Here is a 24422-nt window from a genome sequence, read left to right as displayed (position 1 = left end):
AAATTATTTACGAGAAGTTATTTTATTCAAAGTATGTGGAAATGCATAGTAAAACTATAATTGTCATTAAAAAACGAATGTTTGTGTGGCGTTAAGTTCATTTTATTTCTTATTCAAAGAATGTAATTAAATTGAATAAATGACCTCGGCATCTCTTACAATGTGAGTTAGAGGTCAAATCATTGGTTTGAAGACGTGAAGAGCGTGCTATGATGCATCAGTTCCATCCAGGACTCCCCACACCCACACAGCTTCCTGTATGGGGAAGGTGGGTGCAGCCATTCAGAGCTCAAGGGTTCTGCTCCTTTCCTTATGCAGCAAAGGCTGTCCCAGTAAACTGATTACAACACAGGAAGTGGGCTGGCTCTACTGCATTACCGTATCATACTGAAAAGGTTACTGCATCACTCAACTTGTACACGAGGAATAGCCCTGATGAGTATAGGATTCTAGTCTAAATTGTTTGAAAATAGAAGTAAGTGCACTTACTTCAGGAGAGGCTAGACGGATTGTATCCTTACACAAAGCTATTGAGAATTTACTGTAGCTACAGCCGCTACTTTGAAGCTTCTGTGTGTGAATTGTTTCCTGAATTCCAGGCAGGATGATAGCTGCACAGGTTTTGGCCTACTTCTTTACAGAATTAAAGGCTGATCAAGTCAAAAAGGTGAGCGTCTTTGTTCACGTGTAGTTCGTTGGTACTGTACTATATAGATTGTTAGTGCTTTTTGAAAAAAATAAACTGCTTGGGTAATATCCACTAAACTCAAATGCACCGTTAGAAGGAAACAATTAAGAGACAAGTACAAAAGATCTAAGGAGGTATACCTGTTGTGCAAAATGGGCTTCAAGTGTTCTATCTGTGTGGCTTAATCTATAAATATATTTCTGAAAGGATTTGTAATGGCTTCCTTAATCTCTTACTGCAATGTCCTTGAAATCAGTATATCGATGTCATTCATACTAGGTGGGTTTTTTTGTAGTTATGGATGTTTTGTTTAATTTGGGAATTGATAATTCTCAACATTAATGTTGTGTCTATTCATATTTACAGAAATCTAAAACTTAAGAATTTTCTTCTCTTGGCTTTTGCTATCACATCCTTCTCAATTCTGTATGTGCCCTGGGCGCAGGCCTGTCTATGGTTCCAGTTAAAGAGCTTTATAGGAATCAAAATTATTTCAGTACTGGGTATGAAAGCAAGCATTTATTATCAATTAAATTAGATCAATTGTTTATTAATTAATCTTATAATACAACAGTCATCAACATTGGCTGATTTTTTTTTTTCCCTGGCAGACTTTAGTCAGTTAAAGTAGTTAGGTTCTCTAGCATAAATTGTGAAAACTGTGTGTGAAATATGTCATTTATTTGAGAATTGCATTAACCAAGTATCTGCTGCTATGAATATTATAAAGTTGCAAAATAAGGTTCTCTGTAAACCAAGAAGCCTTAATGGAAAAGGCTTTCAAAAAGCTTTCCTCATCTTTTGCCTTTTTTTTTGGCCAAATGATTACTTCAGTCAGCATCTTTCTGTCAGATACCTTTTGAGGAAGGTCATTATACCAATCTTTCAGGCTTAACAATATTTTTGGAAATAAAATTGCTGTTTTGCAACATTCTATGAAGGATGTGAAATACTATCCTACAATACAGGTTACATTTATCAAAATCAGCCAATTGTTAGTTCTGCTATACAGAGCAGGATAGGGTTGTTGCTTGGTTTAATAAACCAGTTCACAAAATGGAGAAAAGATTCCCCTCTATCGTTTTAGAGAGATTTGGGTTCAGATTTGTTACTCAGGCATCACAGTTGGTATACCTTAGCTTCTTCACATCTCCATAACTTGCTGTAAAATAGCAAACTGCTTCAGCTTTCTTAAGCCTTTAAATGAAATGTCACCTCTCCCTAAATGTGCATTAAAAAATTAAGCTACTTGAACTTCCTTATTGCCACCTGAACTCATCCAAAATCAGTTTCTGAAAATGCAAAATCCAGGTTGTGTTAATAAATATTAATATGTACAGAGTCTGTCCTTTTTAACTAATTGCTTTTCCAGCTTTATATTACCCTGCCAGCAATTGTTTGGTTGAGAGGATGATGGTTTAAATCTGATCCTGTACTGTGCAAATGTTTATGTTAGCAAAAATGAATGATCTACCCTTGGAAGTGTTAATTGAAAGTACAATGCTAGTCAGGTTAACAGAGTACTAACATGGAAATTTTAACAAAATTAAACCTCGGAGGTATTTCGCAGGCAAATAAATCAAAACTAAAATACTGAGCCAAAGTCACCAAAAACTTAGATGATTTAGGAAACCAATGTGGAGAGGCTTCAGGAAGGAATTTAAGAACTTCAGGGTTGAGACAGCAACTACCACTGGTCAAGTGATTAAAATCAGAGATGTTCAAGAGGCCGAAGCCTTTGAGGTGTGGGTGGAGGAAATTACAAAGGTAGGAAGGCCATGGATGGTTTTGAAGACAATTGTGTGAATTTTTAAAATTAAATGTTGTTTTACCAGGATCACTCCAGTATGTAGCTGATATATTTAGGCCAAGGACTGGCAAATTTAAAACAAATATTACTTCTCTCAATTAGTTGTGACTCTGAGGAGGTCACTACCCCCACAGTGTGATGGATACTGGGACACTGAATAAAACTTAGAGATAGATTTTCAATTAGTAATGGGTTAAAGGTTTACGGGGAGCAGGTGGGAAAGTGGTGTTGAGGTCAAAGTGAGATCAGCATGATCATGTTAAATGGCTAAAAAGGCTCAAGGGCCTGAATTGCCTACTCCTAATCCTTATGTCCTTTATAAGCCAGTAAAGGATTTTCTTTGCATGAGTAAGGATATGAGTAACAGAGTATTGAATGAGTAGAGATGTGGCAGGATGGAATTACAGAGCTTTGCACTTAGATATCTGAATGATTTGGTGTTGGTAGTGGAGTGATGAAAATGACAAACACAAAGGACTGTTTAGAGGGAGTCAATATGTCTTTGCTTGGGAAATCATGTCTCGCTAACTTGATTGAGTTTTTTGATGAGGGCAGAGCAGCGGACAGAGTCTATATAGACTAGGCAGAAGTGAGACTGCAGTTGCTGGCGATTAGAGTCAAGATTAGAGTGGTGATTGAAAAGCACAACAGGTCAGGCAGCATCCGAGAAGCAGGTAAATCAATGTTTCAGGGAAAGCCCTTCATCAGCTGATGTTGATCCCTGATGAAGGACTTTTGCCTGAAATGTCGATTTTCCTGCTCCTCAAATGCTACAGGATCTATATGGACTTCAGTAAGGCGTTCGACAAGGTTCCTCATGGTAGACTGGTTAGCAAAGTTAGATGACATGGAATTCAGGGACAACTATCCATTTGAATACAGGCCTGACTCAAAAGTAGAAGACGGTGGTGGTGGAGGGTTGTTTTACAGATTGGAGGCCTGTTACCAGTGGTGTGCCACAAAGATTGGTGTTGTGATGACTGCTTTTTGTCATTTGTATAAATGATTTGAATGTGAACATTGGAGGTATAGTTAGTATGTTTGCAGATGACACAAATTGGAGGTATAGTGGACAGCATAGGTTACCTCATTATGACAGGATGGGCCATTGGGCCAAAAGTGGTAGATGGAGTTTAATTTAGATAAATATGAGGTGCTGCATTTTGGAAAGGCAGTTCGGTGCAGGATTTATACACTTAATGATAAGGTCCTGGGGAAGGTTGCTGGACAAAGGCACTTTGGAGTACAGGTTCATGGTTCCTTTAAAGTGGAGTTGCAGGTAGGTAGGATAGTGAAGGCATTTGGTATGATTTCCTTTATTGGTCAGAGCATTGAGTTTAGGAGTTAGGTCATGTTGTGCCTGTACAGGACATTGGTTAGGCCACTTTTGAAATACTTTGTGCAATTCTGGTCTCGCCCCTATCGGAGGTTTGGTGTGAAACTTGATAGTGTGAAACATAAAAGATTTACAGGAATGTTGCTAGGGCTGGAGGGTTTGAGCAATAGGGAGAGACAGAATAGGCTGGGGCTGTTTTCCCTGGAGCATCGGAAGCTGAAGGGTGACCTTAGAGGTTTATAAAATCCTGAGGGCCATGGATAAGTTAAATAGACAAGATCTTTTCCCTGGGGTGGGCGTGTCCGGAACCGTAGGTTTACAGTGAGAGGGGAAAGATATAAAAGGGACCAAAGGGGCAACTTTTTCACACAAAGACTGGTGTGTATATGGAATGAGCTGCCAGAGGAATTGGCAGAGTCTGGTACAATTACCCATCCAGATGCATCTTAAATATTGTATATGAATAGAAAGGGATTAGAGGGATATGGGCTAAGTGCTGGGAAATGGGACTGATTAGTTTAGAATATCTGGTCGGTATGGATGAATTAGACCGAAGCTCTGCTTCTCTCTACGTAGTCATAGAGATGTACAGCATGGAAACAAACCCTTTGGTCCAACCCGTCCATGCTGACCAGACATCTGAACCCAATATAGTCCTATCTGGCAGCACCCGGCCCATATCCCTCCAAACCCTTCCTATTCATATACTCATCCAAATGCCTCTGAAATGTTACAATTGTACCAGCCTCCACCACATCCTCTGATAGCTCATTCCAATATCTCGATAACTATGACTCTATAAGCAGCCAGAGTTGGAAAAGCAAAGAAATCTACAGTTTAAAGGGTTGGAGGAGTTCAGCCGTATTGAAGGATGAGTCCATAATAAATTTTATAAACAGAATTTTGCAATTGCTGTTATGGGAGCCAATTTGTTAACCAAGGAATTGCCACGTGGGACTGAATTTTTATACATCAGAAGAATCTCTGGATATTTAACAGTTGTGAGCAGGATCTGGATGCAGAAATCCCCTTCTCATTTCCAATAGACCCAGTTTCTGTCAGCAGGGGAAAGAGTGTTGTGTGTAACAAGCTTTCCAGTTATCGTCGAGGATGTAAGGACCCAAAATGCTGGTGGAATGGATGAGTTGGTATTGATGGCATGAGGATTTAAGGGGCCATGGAGCAGGTTGGGGCGAGGGTGAGGGTGGATGGTAGTCTCGAGGGCCTAACAACATGAATGAATTGTCACGCATTCTGGGGCGATACAGAAAAAAGCGTTTTGATGCCACAATCTGGCACCATTTTAAAGTCACAAAAGGTACTTAAATAGAGTTCATCTTCATTGATCAGTGTCCCAAGCACAGGTCCAGGGCTTCTGCAATGTCTACACAAGTTTGGCCTTAAGGAGTCCCTGCTCTGGGTACAGAAATGACAACGCAGGATGCCCCAGGAGACCCCGCCAAGAGTCCCTGCTTCAGGCCTACACTCCCCAGCCCCGGCAGTGACACCGCTGCAATGGGCGAGCCTCCCGCAGATGGGCGTTCCTGCGCCACCGCTACAACCTCCGCCAAAACTCCAGGCTGCGGGCCTACTGATTTCAGTCCCCTCTCCAGCCACTGCTACTGCTGCAGCTGCCAAGAGACCCGAGCACCGCCACCTCCACAACATCACCAAGATGGAGTAACCGATACAGCCAGCCTGGAGTGAACAGACTCCGACACCCAAACACCAACAACAGCGGGGGCTTTCAAATGGGGGGAGAAAGTGAGGCTGGAGATCCAGAGTCAAAAACTGTGGTGCTGGAAAAGCACAGCCGGTCAGGCATCGTCTGAGGAGCGGGACGTTTTGGGCATAAGCCCCAAATGGCCTGTTCCCAGTGTGGACAGGCAGACTTTGGCCAAACCACCAGCTTCACAAAGTTAAACATCACCTGGTGCATCAGCAGAATTGTGTGAAGATAGTCGAATTTTTGGATTGTTATCTTTGCCAGCTGAATGAGCAGTCTTTGAAGGCTCCCACCTCTGATAATATGACACTGCTTCATTACTGTACTTCAGCACAGTAATGAGCTCAAATTTACTGATTGGAGCCAGAATCCTCCGTGCCACTCACTGAAGCTTGTTAAGAGTGGCAATGGAAATTGAACCTTCTTTTCCAGCTGTCTACTCATTTCTCAAATCAAATTTTCTCTTTTGCCAGTTTTTTGCCTCCCAGATTTGGTAACTTGGAGTTTCACAGATGCGATGTCACTTCTCCCACATCATATAAGTGACCTGTCTTCATCGAACAGGCTAGTAATGAAATTTGGCATGGTATTCAATTGTGAGGCATTACATCATCTGATGCTAACTTATATAGCCCTCATGACATCAACAAGACTCTGCTCCCTCACTGATATGGTTAAGTAAAATGAATGAACTTAGAAGATGAGAGTCGAATGATTCACATTCAGCACAGTTAAGGGTGAGGTTACTGATATTCACACATACTGACTTCCAGACAGCCTAACTATTGAATTTTATGGGGTTTTTATACAGCCCTGCCTCGGAGAAAAATGAGCGCTGCTGTAACCCAATGCTCAATAGGGCTCACCCGTAGTCATAATGTATCCTGGGCACTCTTGAAGAGGTGAGGGTCAAACACCCAGCCCTCTGGGGGCGTTCCTGTCCTTGAGAGCTGATGGACAGTCTGATATATTACAGCTTTAGTAATCCTAGCCATGCCAGAGCTAAGTATTGATCACTGCTGAGACTACAGATAGGACTGTGAAAGATTGAGCAATCTGGGTTAATGTGGATATTTGAGGCCAGGTGAGGAGGAGGAATCTCTCGTCAACTGGAAATAGATGTGCTGCATTTGTGTAGAGAACTAGGAATCTGGGTGTTGCACACATGATGTATTTTATTCATACTTTAAGCTACATGCCCTTTTACACCCAAGGGTCACAGTGAACACCTGTATAAAACATGTTGGCTGGATGCAAAAGCAGAAACTGCTAGTGAAGCTCTGATCTGCCAGCATCTGTGGAGAGAAAAACAAGAGTTGATTTATCAAGTTCAGTGACCCTTCTTCAGAACTGGCTGGATGTTCTGCTGAAAGGATCTATGTCTGCTTAACTGTCTGGCAGGACATTGACTATGTGTTGTATTTCAAATCTGTACTGTCTGTCATGTTAAAGTGGTAGCAGACATTCATGTGGCACAGTGGCTCAGCAGTTAGCACTGCTGCCTCACAGCACCAGGGTCCCAGGTTCAATTCCAGCTTTGGACGACTGTCTGTCTGTGTGGAGTTTGTACGTTCTCCCTGTGTCTGCGTGGATTTCCTTTGGGTGCTCTGGTTTCCTGCCACAGTCCAAAGATGTGCAGGCCAGGTAAGTTGGCCATGCTAAATTGCCTGTACCTGTTAGGTGCATTAGTCAGAGGAAAATGGGTCTGATATTCTTTAGAGGGTCAGTGTGGACTTGTTGAGCCAAAGGGCCTGTTTCCATACTGTAGGTGATCATCATCATAAAGTCTTGTTCCTGGGACCGATGCTTCAGTTCATTGCTGAGTGAGTGCTGTGTTGCTGGACGTACCACATTCCAGTGAAACATCAAACTAGGGCCTTGTCTACTTCAGTTAAATGTAAAAGATTCCATGGAATTATTTCAAAGAAGAATTCAAAACAATTTCTTAATCATAAAAGTAAGGTGATGCATTTTAGAAGGAGTAACAAAGAAAGGATTTACAGAATGAATGGTAGGTCCATGGGGAATACTCAAGAACAAACAAACCTTATTGTGCAAGACCATAGATCCTTGAAGATGTCAGCACCAGTTGATAGAGAAGTGAAGAAAACACAAGAGATTCATGGGGTGTAAAATATCGGATCAGGGAAGTCTTGTGCATTAGCCAGGCCACAGATGGAATGCTGTGTGCACCTCTGGTTGTGACACTGTCAAAGGATATATTTACACTGGAGAAGTTGCAGAAGAGATTCACCAGGATGTTGTTGGGATAGGAAGTCTCAGTTATGAGAAGAGACTGGATAGGTTGGGTTTGTTTTCCTGGGGGCTGAGGGGGCATAGGTGGGGTAGTTCATGAGAATTTTTCCCCATGATAGACATGTCTAAGACCACAGGACACAAGTTTAAGATGAGTAAGTGACTTAGAACGTGTCTGAAGAAGGATTTGTTCACCCAGAGGGTGGTGGCAATGTGGAATGCATTGCCTGAAAGGGTCATGGAGGCAGGTAATCTCACAACATTGAAGTGCTCATCCAGATGCTTCTTAAGACGCTAAGGTATAGTAGGCAATGAACAAGTGCAGCAAAATGGGATTAGTATAGGTTGGTAACTGCTGGTGTGCAAAGGACCCGTTTCTTTGCTGTGTCTATCTGTCTGTTTCTTAGTGTAAGAGCATTAAAATTTGTCACTGGTAGTAGATGTAATCAATATGGACTTCAGTAAGGTGTTCGACTAGGTTCCCCATGGGAGACTGATTAGCAAGGTTAGATCTCATGGAATACAGGGAGAACTAGCCATTTGGATACAAAACTGGCTCAAAGGTAGAAGACAGAGGGTGGTGGTGGAAGGTTGTTTTTCAGACTGGAGGCCTGTGACCAGTGGAGTGCCACCAGGATCGTTGCTGGACCCTCTACTTTTTGTCATTTACGTAAATGATTTGGATGTGAGCGTAAGAGGTACAGTTAGTAAGTTTGCAGATGACACCAAAATTAGAGGTGTAGTGGACAGCGAAGAGGGTTACCTCCGATTACAACAGGATCTGGACCAGATGGGCCAATGGGCTGAGAAGTGACAGATGGAGTTTAATTCGGATAAATGCGAGGTGCTGCATTTTGTGAAAGCAAATCTTAGCAGGACTTACACACTTTAATGGTAAGGTCCTAGGGAGTGTTGCTGAACAAAGAGACCTTGGAGTGCAGGTTCATAGCTCCTTGAAAGTGGAGTTGCAGGTAGATAGGATAGTGAAGAAGGCGTTTGGTATGCTCTCCTTTATTGGTCAGAGTATGGAGTACAGGAGTTGGGAGGTCATGTTGCGGCTGTACAGGACATTGGTTAGGTCACTGTTGGAATATTGCGTGCAATTCTAGTCTCCTTCCAATTGGAAAGATGTTGTGAAACTTGAAAGGGTTCAGAAAAGATATACAAGGATGTTGCCAGGGTTGGAGGAACTGAGCTACAGGGAGAGGCTGAACAGGCTGGGGCTGTTTTCCCTGGAGCGTAGGAGGCTGAGGGATAGCCTTATAGAGGTTTACAAAATTATGAGGGGCATTGATAGGATAAATAGACAAAGTCTTTTCCCTGGGGTCAGGGAGTCCAGAACTAGAGGGCATGGGTTTAGGGTGAGAGGGGAAAGATATAAAAGAGACCTAAGGGGCAACATTTTCAAGCAGAAGGTGATATGCATATGGAATGAGCTGCCAGAGGATGTGGTGGAGGCTGGTACAATTGCAACATTTGAGGCATTTGGATGGGTATATGAATAGGAAGGGTTTGGAGGGATATAGGCCAGGTGCTGGCAGGTGGGACTAGATTGGGATGGGATATCTGGTTGGCATGGATGGGTTGGACCGAAGGGTCTGTTTCCATGCTGTACATCTTTATGACTCTATGACTGTGGTATCTAGGCAATTATATCGATTTAATGTCGCATCACTTGGAGCATGATCCAGTCATTATCGTATTGCTGTTGGTCAGAACTTGCTGGTGGGTCTGCCATGCTAAATTACAAAGTTGGACCTACTCACTTCACCTGAAAGCCAGCATTGATCCATAGCATGTTCTCCAACCCCCCATTTAGGACAGATTTACACCCATCTAGTCTCTGCCAATGATCTGCTCCATTCTCTGAGAAACATTGTACCTTTCTAGCTTCTGTCTAAGGGCGAACACACAAAAAGGGGAAAACTAGAATCCTAGCAGAGAAAGATGTTACAAAACGTTAACCTGTCTGTGTCAGCTCAAAATGAAACCACCAAGCCCCACCCTCTGCAATCCTGGAGATCACAGGACTTCAAGTGTCGATACCTTTTTAAAATGAATTTCGGTTTTCTACCTGTACTATACTTTTGAACAGAGTTCCAGATTCCACCCACCCTCTAGTTTAAAAAAAATCAATCCTCAGTTTACCTCCGATCCTGCTGACAATTTAAATCCATGCTCCTTAATCACTGACCTAGTCAGTGTATAGTATGGTTGCTCAGCGGTCACCACTGCTACCTCTCAGTGCTAGAGACCTGACTTCGATCTGAGCATTGGTTAACTATCTGTGTGGAATTTGCATGTTTTCCTTGTGTCTGCAGAGGTTTCTGCTGGGTGTTCTGGTTTCCTTCCACAGTTCAAAGATGTATACATTAAATGGATTAGCTAAATTGCCCATTGTGTCCAGGGATGTGCAAATTAGGTGGATTAGACATGCTAATTGTGGGATTACAAAATAGGATAGATTACAAGACTGTTTGGAGTGTTGGTGCAGATTTGATGGGCCAAAATGGCCTCTTGCTGCACTAGAGGGATTTTAAGATTCTATTACCTTTTGAGGTAAGGTATCTAGGTCCTTCCCCTTCACTCTAGTGCAGAATGTCCTCCTTGCTCTCATTCTATACCTTGGTGAATGTTATGGATCAAGCCAGACCTCCTCAAATCACTTAAGAAGGTAGCCCAGACCCTATTTTTTTAGTTTAAATGATATTCTAGGAGTGATGCAGCTGGTTAAACTACTCTGCTTTAAACAAAACAATTTATTTACATACTACAGTTGAAACATGAACAAAAGAAATCTGAATTTAGAATAGCTTAACTATTTGGAAACCCAACCAACTCATGCAACTTAACGAGGAAGATGTTCCAATACCTGAAATATCCCAAAAACACATCCCTTGGTAAATTCAACTCGGGTTCTTACTGGCAGGAGAGATTGCAGAGAAGAGCCAGGCACGAAACATCTGTTGAAGCAGGGCACCTTGTTTCACAGCAACAGCTTCTCTGCTACCAGCAGATTCTGCCCGCTAAAACAAACAAAACCAAACTAGAAAAACTGAACTGGGAGAACTGGCCACTCCCTTTTCATTGTACAACTGTTTTTAAAAAAAACTAAAGGCCTCCTCTGATTGTTGACGTAGACAATTTCTGTTCGTCATTTTGGCAACACTATCTTTACGACCTCCCTTGGGGAAAGAAAAGACAAAATAACCTGGTTAAAGGGGCAGCATCATCTCGTGATTAAAAGAGAGGATTACATATGCCACTTTAACCACCTTATCAACCTTATCTTTAGACATGCATTCTAAGGTCCCTCACTCCCTCTACAATTCTCTCTATCCCCTTATTGTTAATTCTTTTATGTTGTTTTGTCTCCCAAAATGCATCACCCTATACTTCTCTATTGAATTCTATTTGGTACTTTTCTATCTACAGCACACTGATCTCTTCCTGCCGCCTTCAGCTTCTCTCCTTACTGTCAGAAACATATGACCAATTTTTATCATACCTTCTACATTTATATCCAACCCATTCGTATATTCTGCAAAATGCTGGGAACTGTATTAAGCCCTCTGGAACTTCATTGGAATCAGATTTCCAGTCACAAAACACCCATCAACAAACACCCTTTGTTTCCTACTGCTGAAGCAATTTTGTATCCACCTTGATACATTCGCTGGAACCCATCGACTTTTATTTATTTTTATAGCAGTCTAGCAAATGGGACTTTGTCAATATTCTTGCTAAATATGCATGTACGATCATACAGTACAGAACAGGCCAATTGAGTCTGTACCACATAAGATCATTTCAACTTCACTATTCTCATCATTTCTCCTTGTTATTCCCTCTCATAGTTCAATCAAGTTAGTCAGACACAATTGTCTGTTGACCAACTTCTGATATCTGATCCCTTCCTTTCTAAATGACAGTTTATCATATCTCAAATTCATAGAACATAGAACAATACAGCACAGAACAGGCCCTTCGGCCCACGATGTTGTGCCGACCTTCTATCCTAGATTAAGCACCCATCCATGTACCTATCCAAATGCCGCTTAAAGGTCGCCAATGATTCTGACTCTACCACTCCCACGGGCAGCGCATTCCATGCCCCCACCACTCTCTGGGTAAAGAACCCACCCCTGACATCTCCCCTATACCTTCCACCTTCACCTTAAATTTATGTCCCCTTGTAACACTCTGTTGTACCCGGGGGAAAAGTTTCTGACTGTCTACTCTATCTATTCCTCTGATCATCTTATAAACCTCTATCAAGTCACCCCTCATCCTTCGCCGTTCCAACGAGAAAAGGCCGAGAACTCTCAACCTATCCTCGTACGACCTATTCTCCATTCCAGGCAACACCCTGGTAAATCTTCTCTGCACCCTCTCCAAAGCTTCCACATCTTTCCTAAAGTGAGGCGACCAGAACTGCACACAGTATTCCAAATGTGGCCTAACCAAAGTCCTGTACAGCTGCAACATCACTTCACGACTCTTGAATTCAATCCCTCTGCTAATGAACGATAATACACCATAGGCCTTCTTACAAACTCTATCCACCTGAGTGGCAACTTTCAAAGATCTATGTACATAGACCCCAAGGTCCCTCTGTTCCTCCACCTGACTAAGAACCCTACCGTTAACCCTGTATTCCGCATTCTTATTTGTCCTTCCAAAATGGACAACCTCACACTTGGCAGGGTTGAACCCCATCTGCCACTCCTCAGCCCAGCTCTGCATCATACCTAAGTCCCTTTGCAAACGACAAATGCCCTCCTCACTGTCCACAACTCCACCTATCTTCATATCATCTGCAAATTTACTGACCCACCCTTCGACTCCCTCATCCAAGTCATTAATAAAAATTACAAACAGCAGAGGACCCAGAACTGATCCCTGCGGAACTCCACTTGTAACTGGGCTCCAGGCTGAATATTTACCATCTACCACCACTCTCTGACTTCGACCGGTTAGCCAGTTTTCTATCCAATTGGCCAAATTTCCCTCTGTCCCATGCCTCCTGACTTTCCGCATAAGCCTACCATGGGGAACCTTATCAAATGCCTCACTAAAATCCATGTACACTACATCCACTGCTCTACCCTCATCCACATGCTTGGTCACCTCCTCGAAAAATTCAATAAGACTTGTAAGGCAAGACCGACCCTTCACAAATCCGTGCTGGCTGTCCCTAATCAAGCAGTGTCTTTCCAGATACTCATAAATCCTATCGCTCAGTACCCTTTTCATTACTTTGCCTACCACAGAAGTAAGACTAACAATTCATTCCAATAACTTCCCCATTACATAGTTTGGATTGAGTGGCCTGTAATTATTTGAACAAACCCTCTTTCTTCTACTAAGCAATGATGCAGCATTAGCATTGGTCTCTTGTGGTATAGCTGTAGTGTCCCTATCTCTGAGCCAGAAGGCTAGGTATAAGTTCTACCTGCTTTGGAGATTTTTTTCTTTCTTTTTTCATGAGATGACGGCATTGCCTACAATAGTTTTTTCCATCCCGAATTGCCAAGAGGGCAGTTGAGAGTCAGCCACGTTGCTGTGGGTCTGGAGTCATATGTAGGCCAGACCAGGTAAGGCTGGCAGCTACCTTTCCTCAAGGACATTAGTGAACCAGATGGGTTTCTTCAACAATCGACAAAGGATTCAAGGTCATCCTTAGTCTGTTTAATTCCAGATATTTTTAAAATTCAAAATCCACAATCTCATGGCACGTTTTGAACCCAGGTCTTGAACCTCTGGGTTAACAGTCCAGCGATAATACCACTAGGGCCATCACCTTCCCATAACACAACACATCTGAACAGGTTGAATAAAAACAATCTACAACCATAGCAATCCTTCAGTTTTGTGGCGCATATAATTAGTTTTGGGACACTGCACACTTTGGCAGCACAGTTTGGCTATAACATTGCTGAAGAATTAAGGAACAGGATTTTTGAGAATGTGTACCTCTGACGATAGCGCAATTCTAGTGGGTGCTTCATTCGTGCATGTGCTGATGTCTGTGTCGTTCTGCACATGCACTGATGTCAGGGCTGTTCTTCGTGCTGTTCTGCGCATGCACCGATTCAGCTGCTGATGGAGCAGCTTTTTGAGAAGTACTATATTGAGAGCAGCGCTCTCGTTTTTAAAAAATATACGGTGTTAAATCTACTTTGTTTCATTTAATAAATGTAACTTCAACCTTCATTCCTGCTGTGCTATATGTCGTGTTAGACTTCTGGGTGATTTTTGAGCAATTTTGTTGTTTTTTTTTCTGGCCTGCCCCTAACCCCACTTTTCCATGGGCCCCATTATTTATATTAAGTGATCTTCAATCAAGCGAGGGTTTTGTTGGAACACAGCATCTGCATTGTAGGAGAACTACCTGCACCTGTATCCAGTGAAGATTAAATAATGGTAGCCAGATCTGAGATTTCTTCCCTGGCTTGTATTAAAAGAGCCATATATATTTCATCCAGTCCTGATGATTTATTCACTTTCAATTCCAGTCCCATTCATACTTCCTGTTTCTTATGCTTATCACATCTAATACTTCATACTCCTCTTCATTACCTAGGTTGGCCCTGTTTTTGTGAAGACTGATGTGAAATGTTCACTTACAGCTATGTCAGTATTTTTCACCTCTGCTCGTAGGTTACATTTTTAGTCATTATGGACCATACATTTCTCTTAGTTATCCTCTTACTGCCAGTATTTTTAAAAAACATATGTGGGTGAGAGGTATTGCATAAGTTTGAGAAGACTGCCAGGTCCAATCTAGAGTGCATTGTTTGCACCCAGAACAATTTTGAAGGGGATATTGGCCTTGGGTGTGCAGTGTACATTGAGCAGAATGATACTGGGGGCAGGATTTTTTTGGTACTGGTTTTTCATGCTCCAACACTTGGTAGGGAACACAACCCTGCCAATGTCAGCTTCCCCATAGGAGCCTCTCATTCAAGAGGAGGTTCTGTCTCCAAGAGTACTATAGTGTCATAGCACAGTGGCTGGGACTGGAACAATAGATGATTCCCAGATTTAAAGTCCAGGACCATGTATGAACAGGTGGTCTCATTGTAGGAGGAGAGGTGAGGCACAAGGTTCGTGACCCTAATGGGGTGGGGAGGGGGGAAGCAATCATGAGGCTCCTGAACTCCTCCTGTCAGCCTGCAGGTTGTGTCCAATTAAGGGCCTCAATTGGAGCAGAGCTGAGTGAGTTGCAATCTTATCTGTCAATGGATAAGATTTTTCTCCTTTTTTTTTCAAAATTTCTCTTCTCTTAGTGTTTTCCATTGTGAAACAACTCTTGATAGAAAATTCCACCACCTTTCTTCTCAACAGATTGATAAGTATCTATATGCAGCTCGCCTCTCAGATGAAACACTGCTTGATGTTATGGCACGGTTCAGGACTGAGATGGAGAAAGGACTGGGACGGGACACTAATCCAACAGCAACACTCAAAATGTTGCCTACTTTTGTTCGATCAACTCCTGATGGAACAGGTGAGATATTGTGAACACATTTTGCCGTATGTTCTGTTGTGTCAGGATTGCTTTCCTTTTTGACAACTTTTCAACTATCCTTCATTCCAATAAAATGAGGCCATTCCGAACAGTCTGTTATAAACAGGATTTTCAGGTTATTTTACCTTCACGCTCACTGCTAAGAACCACTTCCACAACTGAAAGATCTCTGTTTGTACTCGACTGCTGGCATAGTAATCATATTGTAATAAGGAGAATACCATTAGTAATATATTTTGCATGTTAGCTACTTCCTTTTTGTTAGGCTAGTCTCCTTTGTAGGCCATGTGCCTTGTATTTAATCAGTTCATCACATTTATTTAAAAGTGATCATCACAGCAGATTTAATCAAGTTACAACATTTACAGTATTGAATTTATACTTCTCAACTCCAAGTACAATAAAACTTGCATATTTTTTCACCTTTCTTTCCTGATGGAATACTATGTAAGACCCAGTGTTTAGCTGTTTGTTTTTTGAATCAAGTTGATTTTTATTTCCATTGTGGAAGCTAAAATTGGGATATTTTATAAGAATTTATATTGACCCCACCGCTGTTAACACCATTTGACACAGACCAAGGTACTGAAAATGCCAATAGAAAACTCCGCCCTGTTGACCCGGTACGGTCCTCATTACTAACACCTGGGGCTTAAGCTGACAGATTAGTCTCAGACCGGTTCCCCCATCCTCACCAAACTCAAAGGGTGATGAGGGTGCAGAGTGGGGACTTCAGTGACAACCATTAAGAGTGACTTGGCCACAATGGTACAGACCAAGCTGGTCATGTTCAAAATGACATAGCTACTAGACTGGATCTGTGGAAAGTAGCAGTGGAACCCACTGGGGGAAAAACCTTCTTTGCCTCATCCTCAAAAACCTGTCAGCCACAGATTTATCTATTTGTGACTGTATTGGTTGGAGTGACCACTACCCAGTCCTTATGGAGACAAAGTCCCCTCTTCACATTGAGAATACTCTCCATCATGTTAAGAACCGAGAACGCTGGCCCTTCAGCCCACCATGTCTGACTGTGATGCGAATCTAAACTAATCCAATCTGTCTGCATGTGGTCCGTACCTTCCTGTCCTTGTTTGTTCTGTCTGAATGTGTCTTAAATGTGTGACTCCACCATCTTTCAGAATGAGATACATTTCAAAAGATCTAGCTACTCAAGACTGCACAGTCATGAGGCACTGTGGGGTGCAAGTAGTAGCAGAATTGTATTCCAACACAATCTGCAATCTCATGGTAATGCATATCCCCCATGCTGTCAGTACTGTCAAGCTAGGGGATTAAACCTAGTTCAATGAAGAGTACAGGAGGACATCCCTAGATATGAGGCATCAATGTGGAGCAGCTACAAGATTATTTGTGTGCCAAAAGCATAATAGAAAATGACAGATTGGGCTAAGCATTCAATAACCAAAATATCACATCTACATTCTGTGATATCTAGTCATAAATAGTGGTGGACACTTAAAACAATTCATTGGAAGAGGAGGCTCCACAATATCACCATCCTTGATGGGAGAGCCCACCACATCAGTGCAAAACACAAGTCTGAAACATTTGAAACAGTCTTTAGCCAGAAGTGTTGTATGAATGATCCAGCTAGGCTTCCTCCGGAAGTGCCCAGCATCACAGATAGCTGACTGCAGGTAATTTGGTTCACTGCATGATGTTAAGAAATGGCTGAAGGCACTGGAAACTGCATAGGCTTTGGGGCCTGACCTGGAGGAGGGGCTAGAAGGTTGGGTGAGCAAGTTTGCGGATGATACGAAAGTCGGTGGAGTTGTTGACAGTGAGGAAGGATGTGTCAGGTTACAGCGGGATATAGATAAGCTGCAGAGCTGGGCAGTAAGGTGGCAAATGGAGTTCAGTGTGGGTAAGTGTGAGGTGATTCACTTTGGTATGAGTCACAAAAAGATGGGATACTGGGCTAATGGTCGGATACTTGGTAGTGTGGATGAGCAGAGGGATCTTGGTGTCTGTGTACACAGATCTCTGAAAGTTGCCACCCAGGTAAATAGTGTGGTGAAGAAGGCATATGGCGTACTGGCTTTTATTGGAATTTTAGAGGAATTGAGTTCCGGAGTCCTGAGGTCATGTTGCAGTTTTATAAGACTCTGGTGCGGCCGCATCTGGAGTATTGTGTGCAGTTTTGGTCGCTATACTATAGGAAGGATGTGGAGGCACTGGAACGGGTGCAGAAGAGGTTTACCAGTATGTTGCCTGGTATGATAGGAAGATCGTATGAGAAAAGGCTGAGGCACTTGGGGCTGTTTTCATTGAAGAAAAGAATGTTTAGGGGTGACTTGATTGAGGTGTACAAGATGATTAGGGGGTTAGATAGGATTGACCATGAGAACCTTTTTCCACGTATGGAGTCAGCTATTATGAGGGGGCATAGCTTTAAATTAAGGGCTGGTAGGTATAGGACAGATGTTAGGGGTAGATTCTTTACTCAGCGAGTCGTGAGTTCATGGAATGCCCTGCCAGTAGCAGTGGTGGACTCTCCCTCTTTATGGGCATTTAAATGGGCATTGGATAGACATATGGAGGATAGTGGGCTAGTGTAGGTTAGGTGGGCTTGGATTGGCGCAACATCGAAGGGCAAAGGGCCTGTACTGCGCTGTATTTTTCTGTGTTCTATGTTAACTCCCTCCCTGTCAACATCATCAGTGTACATAGGTCAAGTGGACAGCATAGAGCATAGAGTCATAGAGGTCTACAGCATAGAAAAAGGCACTTCAGCTCATTGGGTCCACACCAGTCAAAAACAACTGCCTATCTATTCTAAACCCATTTTTCAGGACTTCCCATATGTCTTGGCATCGCAAGTATATGTCTAAATACTTGTTAAATGTTATGAGGACTTTTGCTCCGAACATCCTCACAGAGTTCCATATTCCCACCACCCTCTTGATGAAAAAGGGTTTTCCTCTCACCTCCTCTAAACCTTCTGACTCTTACCTTAAATCTGTGACTGTTAGTCACTGATCCGTCCATCAAAGGGAAAAATTTCTTCCTGTCAACCATATCTATGCTCCCCATAATATCATGCATCACATTTGCTCTAAGGAAAGCAGACCTAGTTATCCAATCTCTCTTTGTAACTAAAACTCTCTATCCCAGGCAACATCCTTGAAAATCTCCTCTGCACCCTCTCATTCACATCATTCCTACAATGCGGACTCCAGTGAAGAATGTAGTTCACTTTCAGTTTCTCAATAGCAGCTAAGGATGGGCAATAAATATTAGTCCAGTCAGTGGAAGGCACATATCATAAATTAATAAGGAATATGAGGGGTGGTATTATTCAGGAGATTCAGAATTCTGAACCATAACAATGGAGGCACAGTGATCCTGTAAAGTCCAAATGTATATGGAATATGATTTCGATTTGATGGCACTCCTATCATTATAATATTCAGTTTGTGACTGGTGGAGTCACATGGATAGATGGAATTGTTAGATTAGATTAGATTACTTAGTGTGGAAACAGGCCCTTCGGCCCAACAAGTCCACACCACCCCGCCGAAGCGCAACCCACCCATACCCCTACATCTACCCCTTACCTAACACTACGGGAAATTTAGCATGGCCAATTCACCTGACCTGCACACCTTTGGAGTGTGGGAGGAAACCGGAGCACCCGGAGGAAACCCACGCAGACACAGGGAGAATGTGCAAACTCCACACAGAGAGTTGCCTGAGGCGGGAATTGAACCCAGGTCTCTGGCACTGTGAGGCAGCAGTGCTAACCACTGTGCCACCGTGCTGCCCACTTAGCCCGTCTCCTGTAGATTAACTCCAATGGCAGTAGAATTGTTCAGGAGAATTTATCAGTCCTAGATGGAATTACTCTTCTTCAGCTTTGGTGCAACTGCTTGCATCTAGCCAAGTGCTCAGTCTTGGAGGAAGTGAGAACTGCAGATACTGGAGATCAGAGTCGAGTGTGTGATGCTGGAAAGGGCTTATGCCCGAAGCATCGATTCTCCTGATCCTTGGATGTTACCTGACCTGTACTTTCCATGCAACACAATCTTGACAAGTGCTCAGACCTGTCAGTTTTCACTGATTTGTGTTATGGCAGCAATGAAACTCGTTATTGTGTTTGAAGAAGGTGGACTGCACAGGGCTCAGTGGCTAGCACTGCTGCCACATATGCCAGGGACCTGGGTTCAGTTCCACCCTCTGGTATCTGTGTGGAGCTTTTTCATTCTCTTCATGTTTGTGGGATTTTCCACTGTATTCCACTATATTTATTTATTATGATCATCCAACTCAGCAGCCTGTTTTTGCTTCTCCCCCAGATCCTTTTGAACCCTTTATCTCCAAGTACTATATCTGACTCTTTGAAATCATAGTATTTTGGCACCAACTGCTTTTTGTGTGTGTAAATTCCATAGATATACCATTCTCTCGGTGAAAAATATTCTCTTATCTCAGCCCTGAACAGTTTCCTTTGGACTGTGACTCTGATTTTTAGACTACCCTGTCGTCAGGAACATGCTTCCTACATGCACCTTGTCCTGTTATAATTTTATAAGCTTCTGAGAAGAGAACTCCAGTGAAGAGACTTTGAGAAGTCAGGAGGTGCAAAACTCACTGCAGACAACATAGTTGTAGCTGCAGGCTGGCATGAGCTGTTTTAGTGGAGCTATGAATAGTATTGAGCATGGAACCATCAGCTTATTTTACAGCTGAGGGAAAATCATCAACAAAACACTGAAAATAATTGGAAATTTCCCTGAACAATTCTTGGATTTATGTCTGTGGTTAGTTTCTGAAGCTATAACAATCCTCCTTCATATCAAATCAGAATCCGCTCTTGGGTAAAATTGACGTGAATGAGAATCTATTCTCCTTTTGTGCCTTGATGCTGAAGACCGCTTTCTCCACTTAATCCCCAGTGTGGACACATTGCATTTCAAATATATCTGTGTTGGCGGGAATACAGGATTGGCTGGTGTAACAGAATGGTCAAACTGATGCAGTAGTGCTTTGCTGAGATTAGTGTTATGTAACTAAATTATTTGTGATACTTAGTGTCAGCACTTTGCTACGTACCTTGGAATGAGAACAGCCTCTGTCAGCTGTAATATGGCACAGATGGTGAGAGTTGACCTACTTTGTAGACATGCATAGTCAATTTGATGCAAAATATAGAACCTAATACTTCAAGGTCTGTTAGACAGACGTGCCAAAGTGGAGAATGTTATTCCTCATAACTGACTATTTCGTTTTCGATGACTTGTGGTATGGCAGTGCTGAAACTCATTATCTTTTTCAACAACGTGGGCGGCATTCTGGCTCACTGGTTAACACTGCTGCCTCACAGTGCCAGGGATCTGAGTTTGATTGCACCCTCGGGCATCTGTATGGAGTTTGTATGTTCTCTTCCTGTCTACGTGGGTTTCCACTGGGTGCTCCAGCTTTCTTCCCCAGTCCAGAGATGTGCAGGTTAGGTGGATTGGCTGAGCTAAATTGCCTGTAGTGGCTGGGATGTGCAGAATGAATGGCCTGCTTCCACACTGTGGGGATTTTATGATTCTGTAGTCACAATACAGGTGAGAGTCTTGGCAATGTTTTCAAGGTCCAATTCAGAGACTTTGGCATGTAATTTAGCTGGCAGCTCAATACTATATTGAGGAAGTGCGGCACTGTCGCAAATGCCATCTTTAGGATAAGCTGGGCCCATCCTGCCTTTTCAGTTGGATGCAAAATTCCTGATGTCACGAGACAAACGTTTGTGCTGCAGTTTTCAGTTATAATATAATCACTCAATTTCAATCTCTATATTTATCTAGGTTAAAATTTATTTGCATGTTTCTGATGAAAAGGAACATTAGAGCACAATTTGATTCTCATGGCCACAATGCAACTTGAAATGGTATCCTTCCTTACACCTTGTTACTGGGCGGTGAAGTAAATGGGTAAGATGTGTACAGCCGAGTGAAAATTGATTTTAGTCTGTCCTGTGCAAGAAAGGACAATTAATATGTCTCATCCCATCTGACACTCCTATTAACGTCGCGTAATTCAACTTATTTCATTTTCAATACAGCTTTATTGGGACCATAGTTCAACAACTGTTATTCTTCTCTCAGACTCTAACTTACATCCACAGAGTACAACACCCCACAAAAGTGATTGATTGGACTAGATATTTTCTCAGCTTGATACTGTTGTTTTTGGTTGTTACTTGAATCAGAGATTACACTTCTTGACATAACTAATCTAAGTTGGATTCTATTTTTGAGTGTAACTTTGGTGTTAATCATTAAGCCAAGATAGTTTAATTTGCTCATTACCTCTATTGTGATGCTTCCAGTTGTGACTTTTTAATTAACGTTTTGAGAACCATAACATTGGTCTTTGCCTCCTTTATCATAGAATCATATAATTCCTACAGCATGGAAGCAGGCCATTCAGCCCATCGAACATACACCAATCCTCTGAAGAATATCCCACCTAGACCCACTCCCCTTCTCCCTGTAACCCCACATTTGCTATGGTTGATTCACCTAGCCTGCACGTTTCCAGACACTAGGGGCAATTTAGCATGGCCAAACCATCTAACCTGCACATCTTTAATTGTGGGAGGAAACTGGAGGACCCAGAGGAAATCCACACAGTACCGATCCCTGTGGAATCCTGCAAGTCACAAGCCTCCAGTCTGAAAAAGAACATTCCACTATCATCCTGTGTCACCCACTGTAAAGCCCTTTTGAATTTGATTCATTCAAATCAAACTGACTTTTTATCTAAATCCCACCTTTCAGAACAACTCTTAATCCTGTAATTCACAGAATCATTGCAGTACTGAAGGCCATCGTGTCTGCATCTGTTCTATTATCTAGTGTCAATCTACTGTTTCTTCCCAATATCACTGCACAACATTTCTATTCACTTAATTGTTAAATGCCCTCTTGAATGCCTCAATTGAAACTGCGTCACCAAATTTCCAGGCTGTGCATTCCATACCCTAACTACTAATTGTGTAAAACAGTTTTTCTCATATCACTCTTGCTTCATTTGCACATGACTTTAAGTCTTAGCCCTCTTTTTTTTTCTCATCTTTTTATCAGCTGCTTCCTATCTACACTGTCCAACCTACTCATTACTTAAAAAACCTCTATCAGATCTGTCGGTTGCCTTCTCTCTAAGCACAACTATCTCAACTACTTCAATCTAAGTTTCTCATTCCTGGAACCATTCTGGTCAATCACCTTTGCACTTTCTCCAATACGTTTGCAACTTTTCAGTAATGTGGTGCCCACAGCTATGCACAATATTGTAGTTGAAGTCTAACAAATGTTGTGTAAAAGTTCAGTATCAGCACCTTGCTCTTATACTCTAGGCTGCAGTTTTATGAAGCCAAGAACACACTTTTCTGCTTTATTAATCTGTCCTGCTACCTTCAATGATCTGTGCACACATAAACCCAGTCCCTCTGCTCCAAGTTCCTTTTAGAATTAGATTAGATTAGATTACTTACAGTGTGGATTGTACTGTTTATTTCTGAAGAAAGGAAACTGGACCTGAAACATTAACTCTGCTTTCTCTCCACAGATGCTACCAGATTTGCTGAGTTTTTCCAGCAATTTCTATTTTTGTCCTCTGTTTCTTATTGTCTTTCAATGTTCTTTTGACCAAAGTGCATCATCTCCAACTTCTCTGCATTGAATGCTGTGTCCACTTCAATTTGTCCATGTTCTTTTTGGAGTTTCAAGTTGCTTTCCTCATAGTTTAGTGTTATCTGCACAATTTCCTAGTAGCTATCCATCTATCAGCCTCTGTTCTGAACATACTCGACTAAGCATCCACTGCTGTCTAAGCCAGAGAATTCCAAACATACACTGCCCTTTTTTGGGTGGAGATTTCTAAATTCTCCATTCTAAATGCCAGTCCTACAATCTGAGACTATTGCCTCGAATTATTAACCCTCCCACCGAAGGAAAACGTTCTACCCTCTCAAGCTTCTTAAGGATTTGTTAGATCGCCCTCAGTCTTCCAATTTCCAGAAAATACAGTTCCACTGTACTCTCTCTCGTCAAAGGACAGTTCCTTTGTCCCAAGAACAGAATGAACTAACAAAAACAAACCAATTAGGGCTGTTTTTATTTTCTCTCAAAAGCAGTAAACTGAGATGTGAGCTGATAAAGATCTTGAGAGAAACAGGAGTGTGGAACTAGCTACCATAAGCGGTGACTGAGGTGAATAGTATTGATGCATTTAAGGGATTACAAAACAAAAATGAATTAAGAAATGTATAGATGATATGCTGTTAGAGTGGAAGAGATTTGTCTGGAGCTTAAATATCAACATTCTCTCGTGCTGAATAGCTGTGCTATAATTTAAAGTAGGCTTTTTATTTGGTAAGGGTATTCTGGAATATGAAACCAAAGTGGATATTAGATTAGAATCCCAAAGTGTGGAAGCAAGCTATTTGGCCTATTAAGTCCACACTGACCCTCCTGAAGAGCATCCCATCCCCCTACTCTTAACCCTGCATTTCCCATGGCCAATCCATCTAACCTGCATATCTTTGGACTGTGGGAAGAAAACTGAGCACCTGGAGAAAACCCACACAGACATGGGGAAAATGTGCAAACTCCACATGGACAGTTGCCAGACGGTGGTATTGAACCCGGGTCCCTGGTGCTGAGGCAGCAGTGCTAACCACTGAGCCACCATGCCACTAAAGTGGATAACCAAATGGTTAAATAAACTCCAGTAGTTTGAACACTTGCTTCTATATGTATTCCAAACGGCATTCAATGTATATGAGGAGGTGAATAAATCAGGGTAGTCCTATAATAAGAGGAATAAGGAATTGTACCCCCGTATTAAGAAGAAATGACCTTTCAAATGTCCTAAGATTAAAGGTTGATTATACAAGGAAGAACTGGGTCAAATTGTTTGAACCTGTTTGCAACATGATGTCTGACACTGCGCTGAATCTTTGGGCTCTGCTGAGGACAATTAAGGATGGAGATGGAATTTGAAACTCAGCAAAGTAATAACCAGCATATTGAATTCTCAACCCTGTTCCTCGTACTG

General features: G+C 42.2%; 1 protein-coding gene across 1 annotated transcript in view; it reads left to right on the top strand.

The window, feature by feature from the left end:
• The first annotated feature begins 341 nt into the window (after window positions 1-341).
• Window positions 342-24422, top strand: part of hk1 (hexokinase 1) — a 117503-nt gene continuing 93422 nt past the window's right edge. The window contains exons 1-2 of the mRNA XM_072558015.1: window positions 342-667; window positions 15167-15329. Of these exons, the coding sequence (XP_072414116.1) occupies window positions 605-667; window positions 15167-15329 (226 nt within the window). The 5' untranslated portion in view covers window positions 342-604. The remainder of the gene's footprint in view (window positions 668-15166; window positions 15330-24422) is intronic.

This window comes from Chiloscyllium punctatum, chromosome 38 (genome assembly GCF_047496795.1).
Source record: "Chiloscyllium punctatum isolate Juve2018m chromosome 38, sChiPun1.3, whole genome shotgun sequence".
Lineage (NCBI taxonomy): Eukaryota > Metazoa > Chordata > Chondrichthyes > Orectolobiformes > Hemiscylliidae > Chiloscyllium > Chiloscyllium punctatum.
Note: the sequence above shows the minus strand (reverse complement) of the source record. Positions and strands in the feature narration are given on the sequence as shown.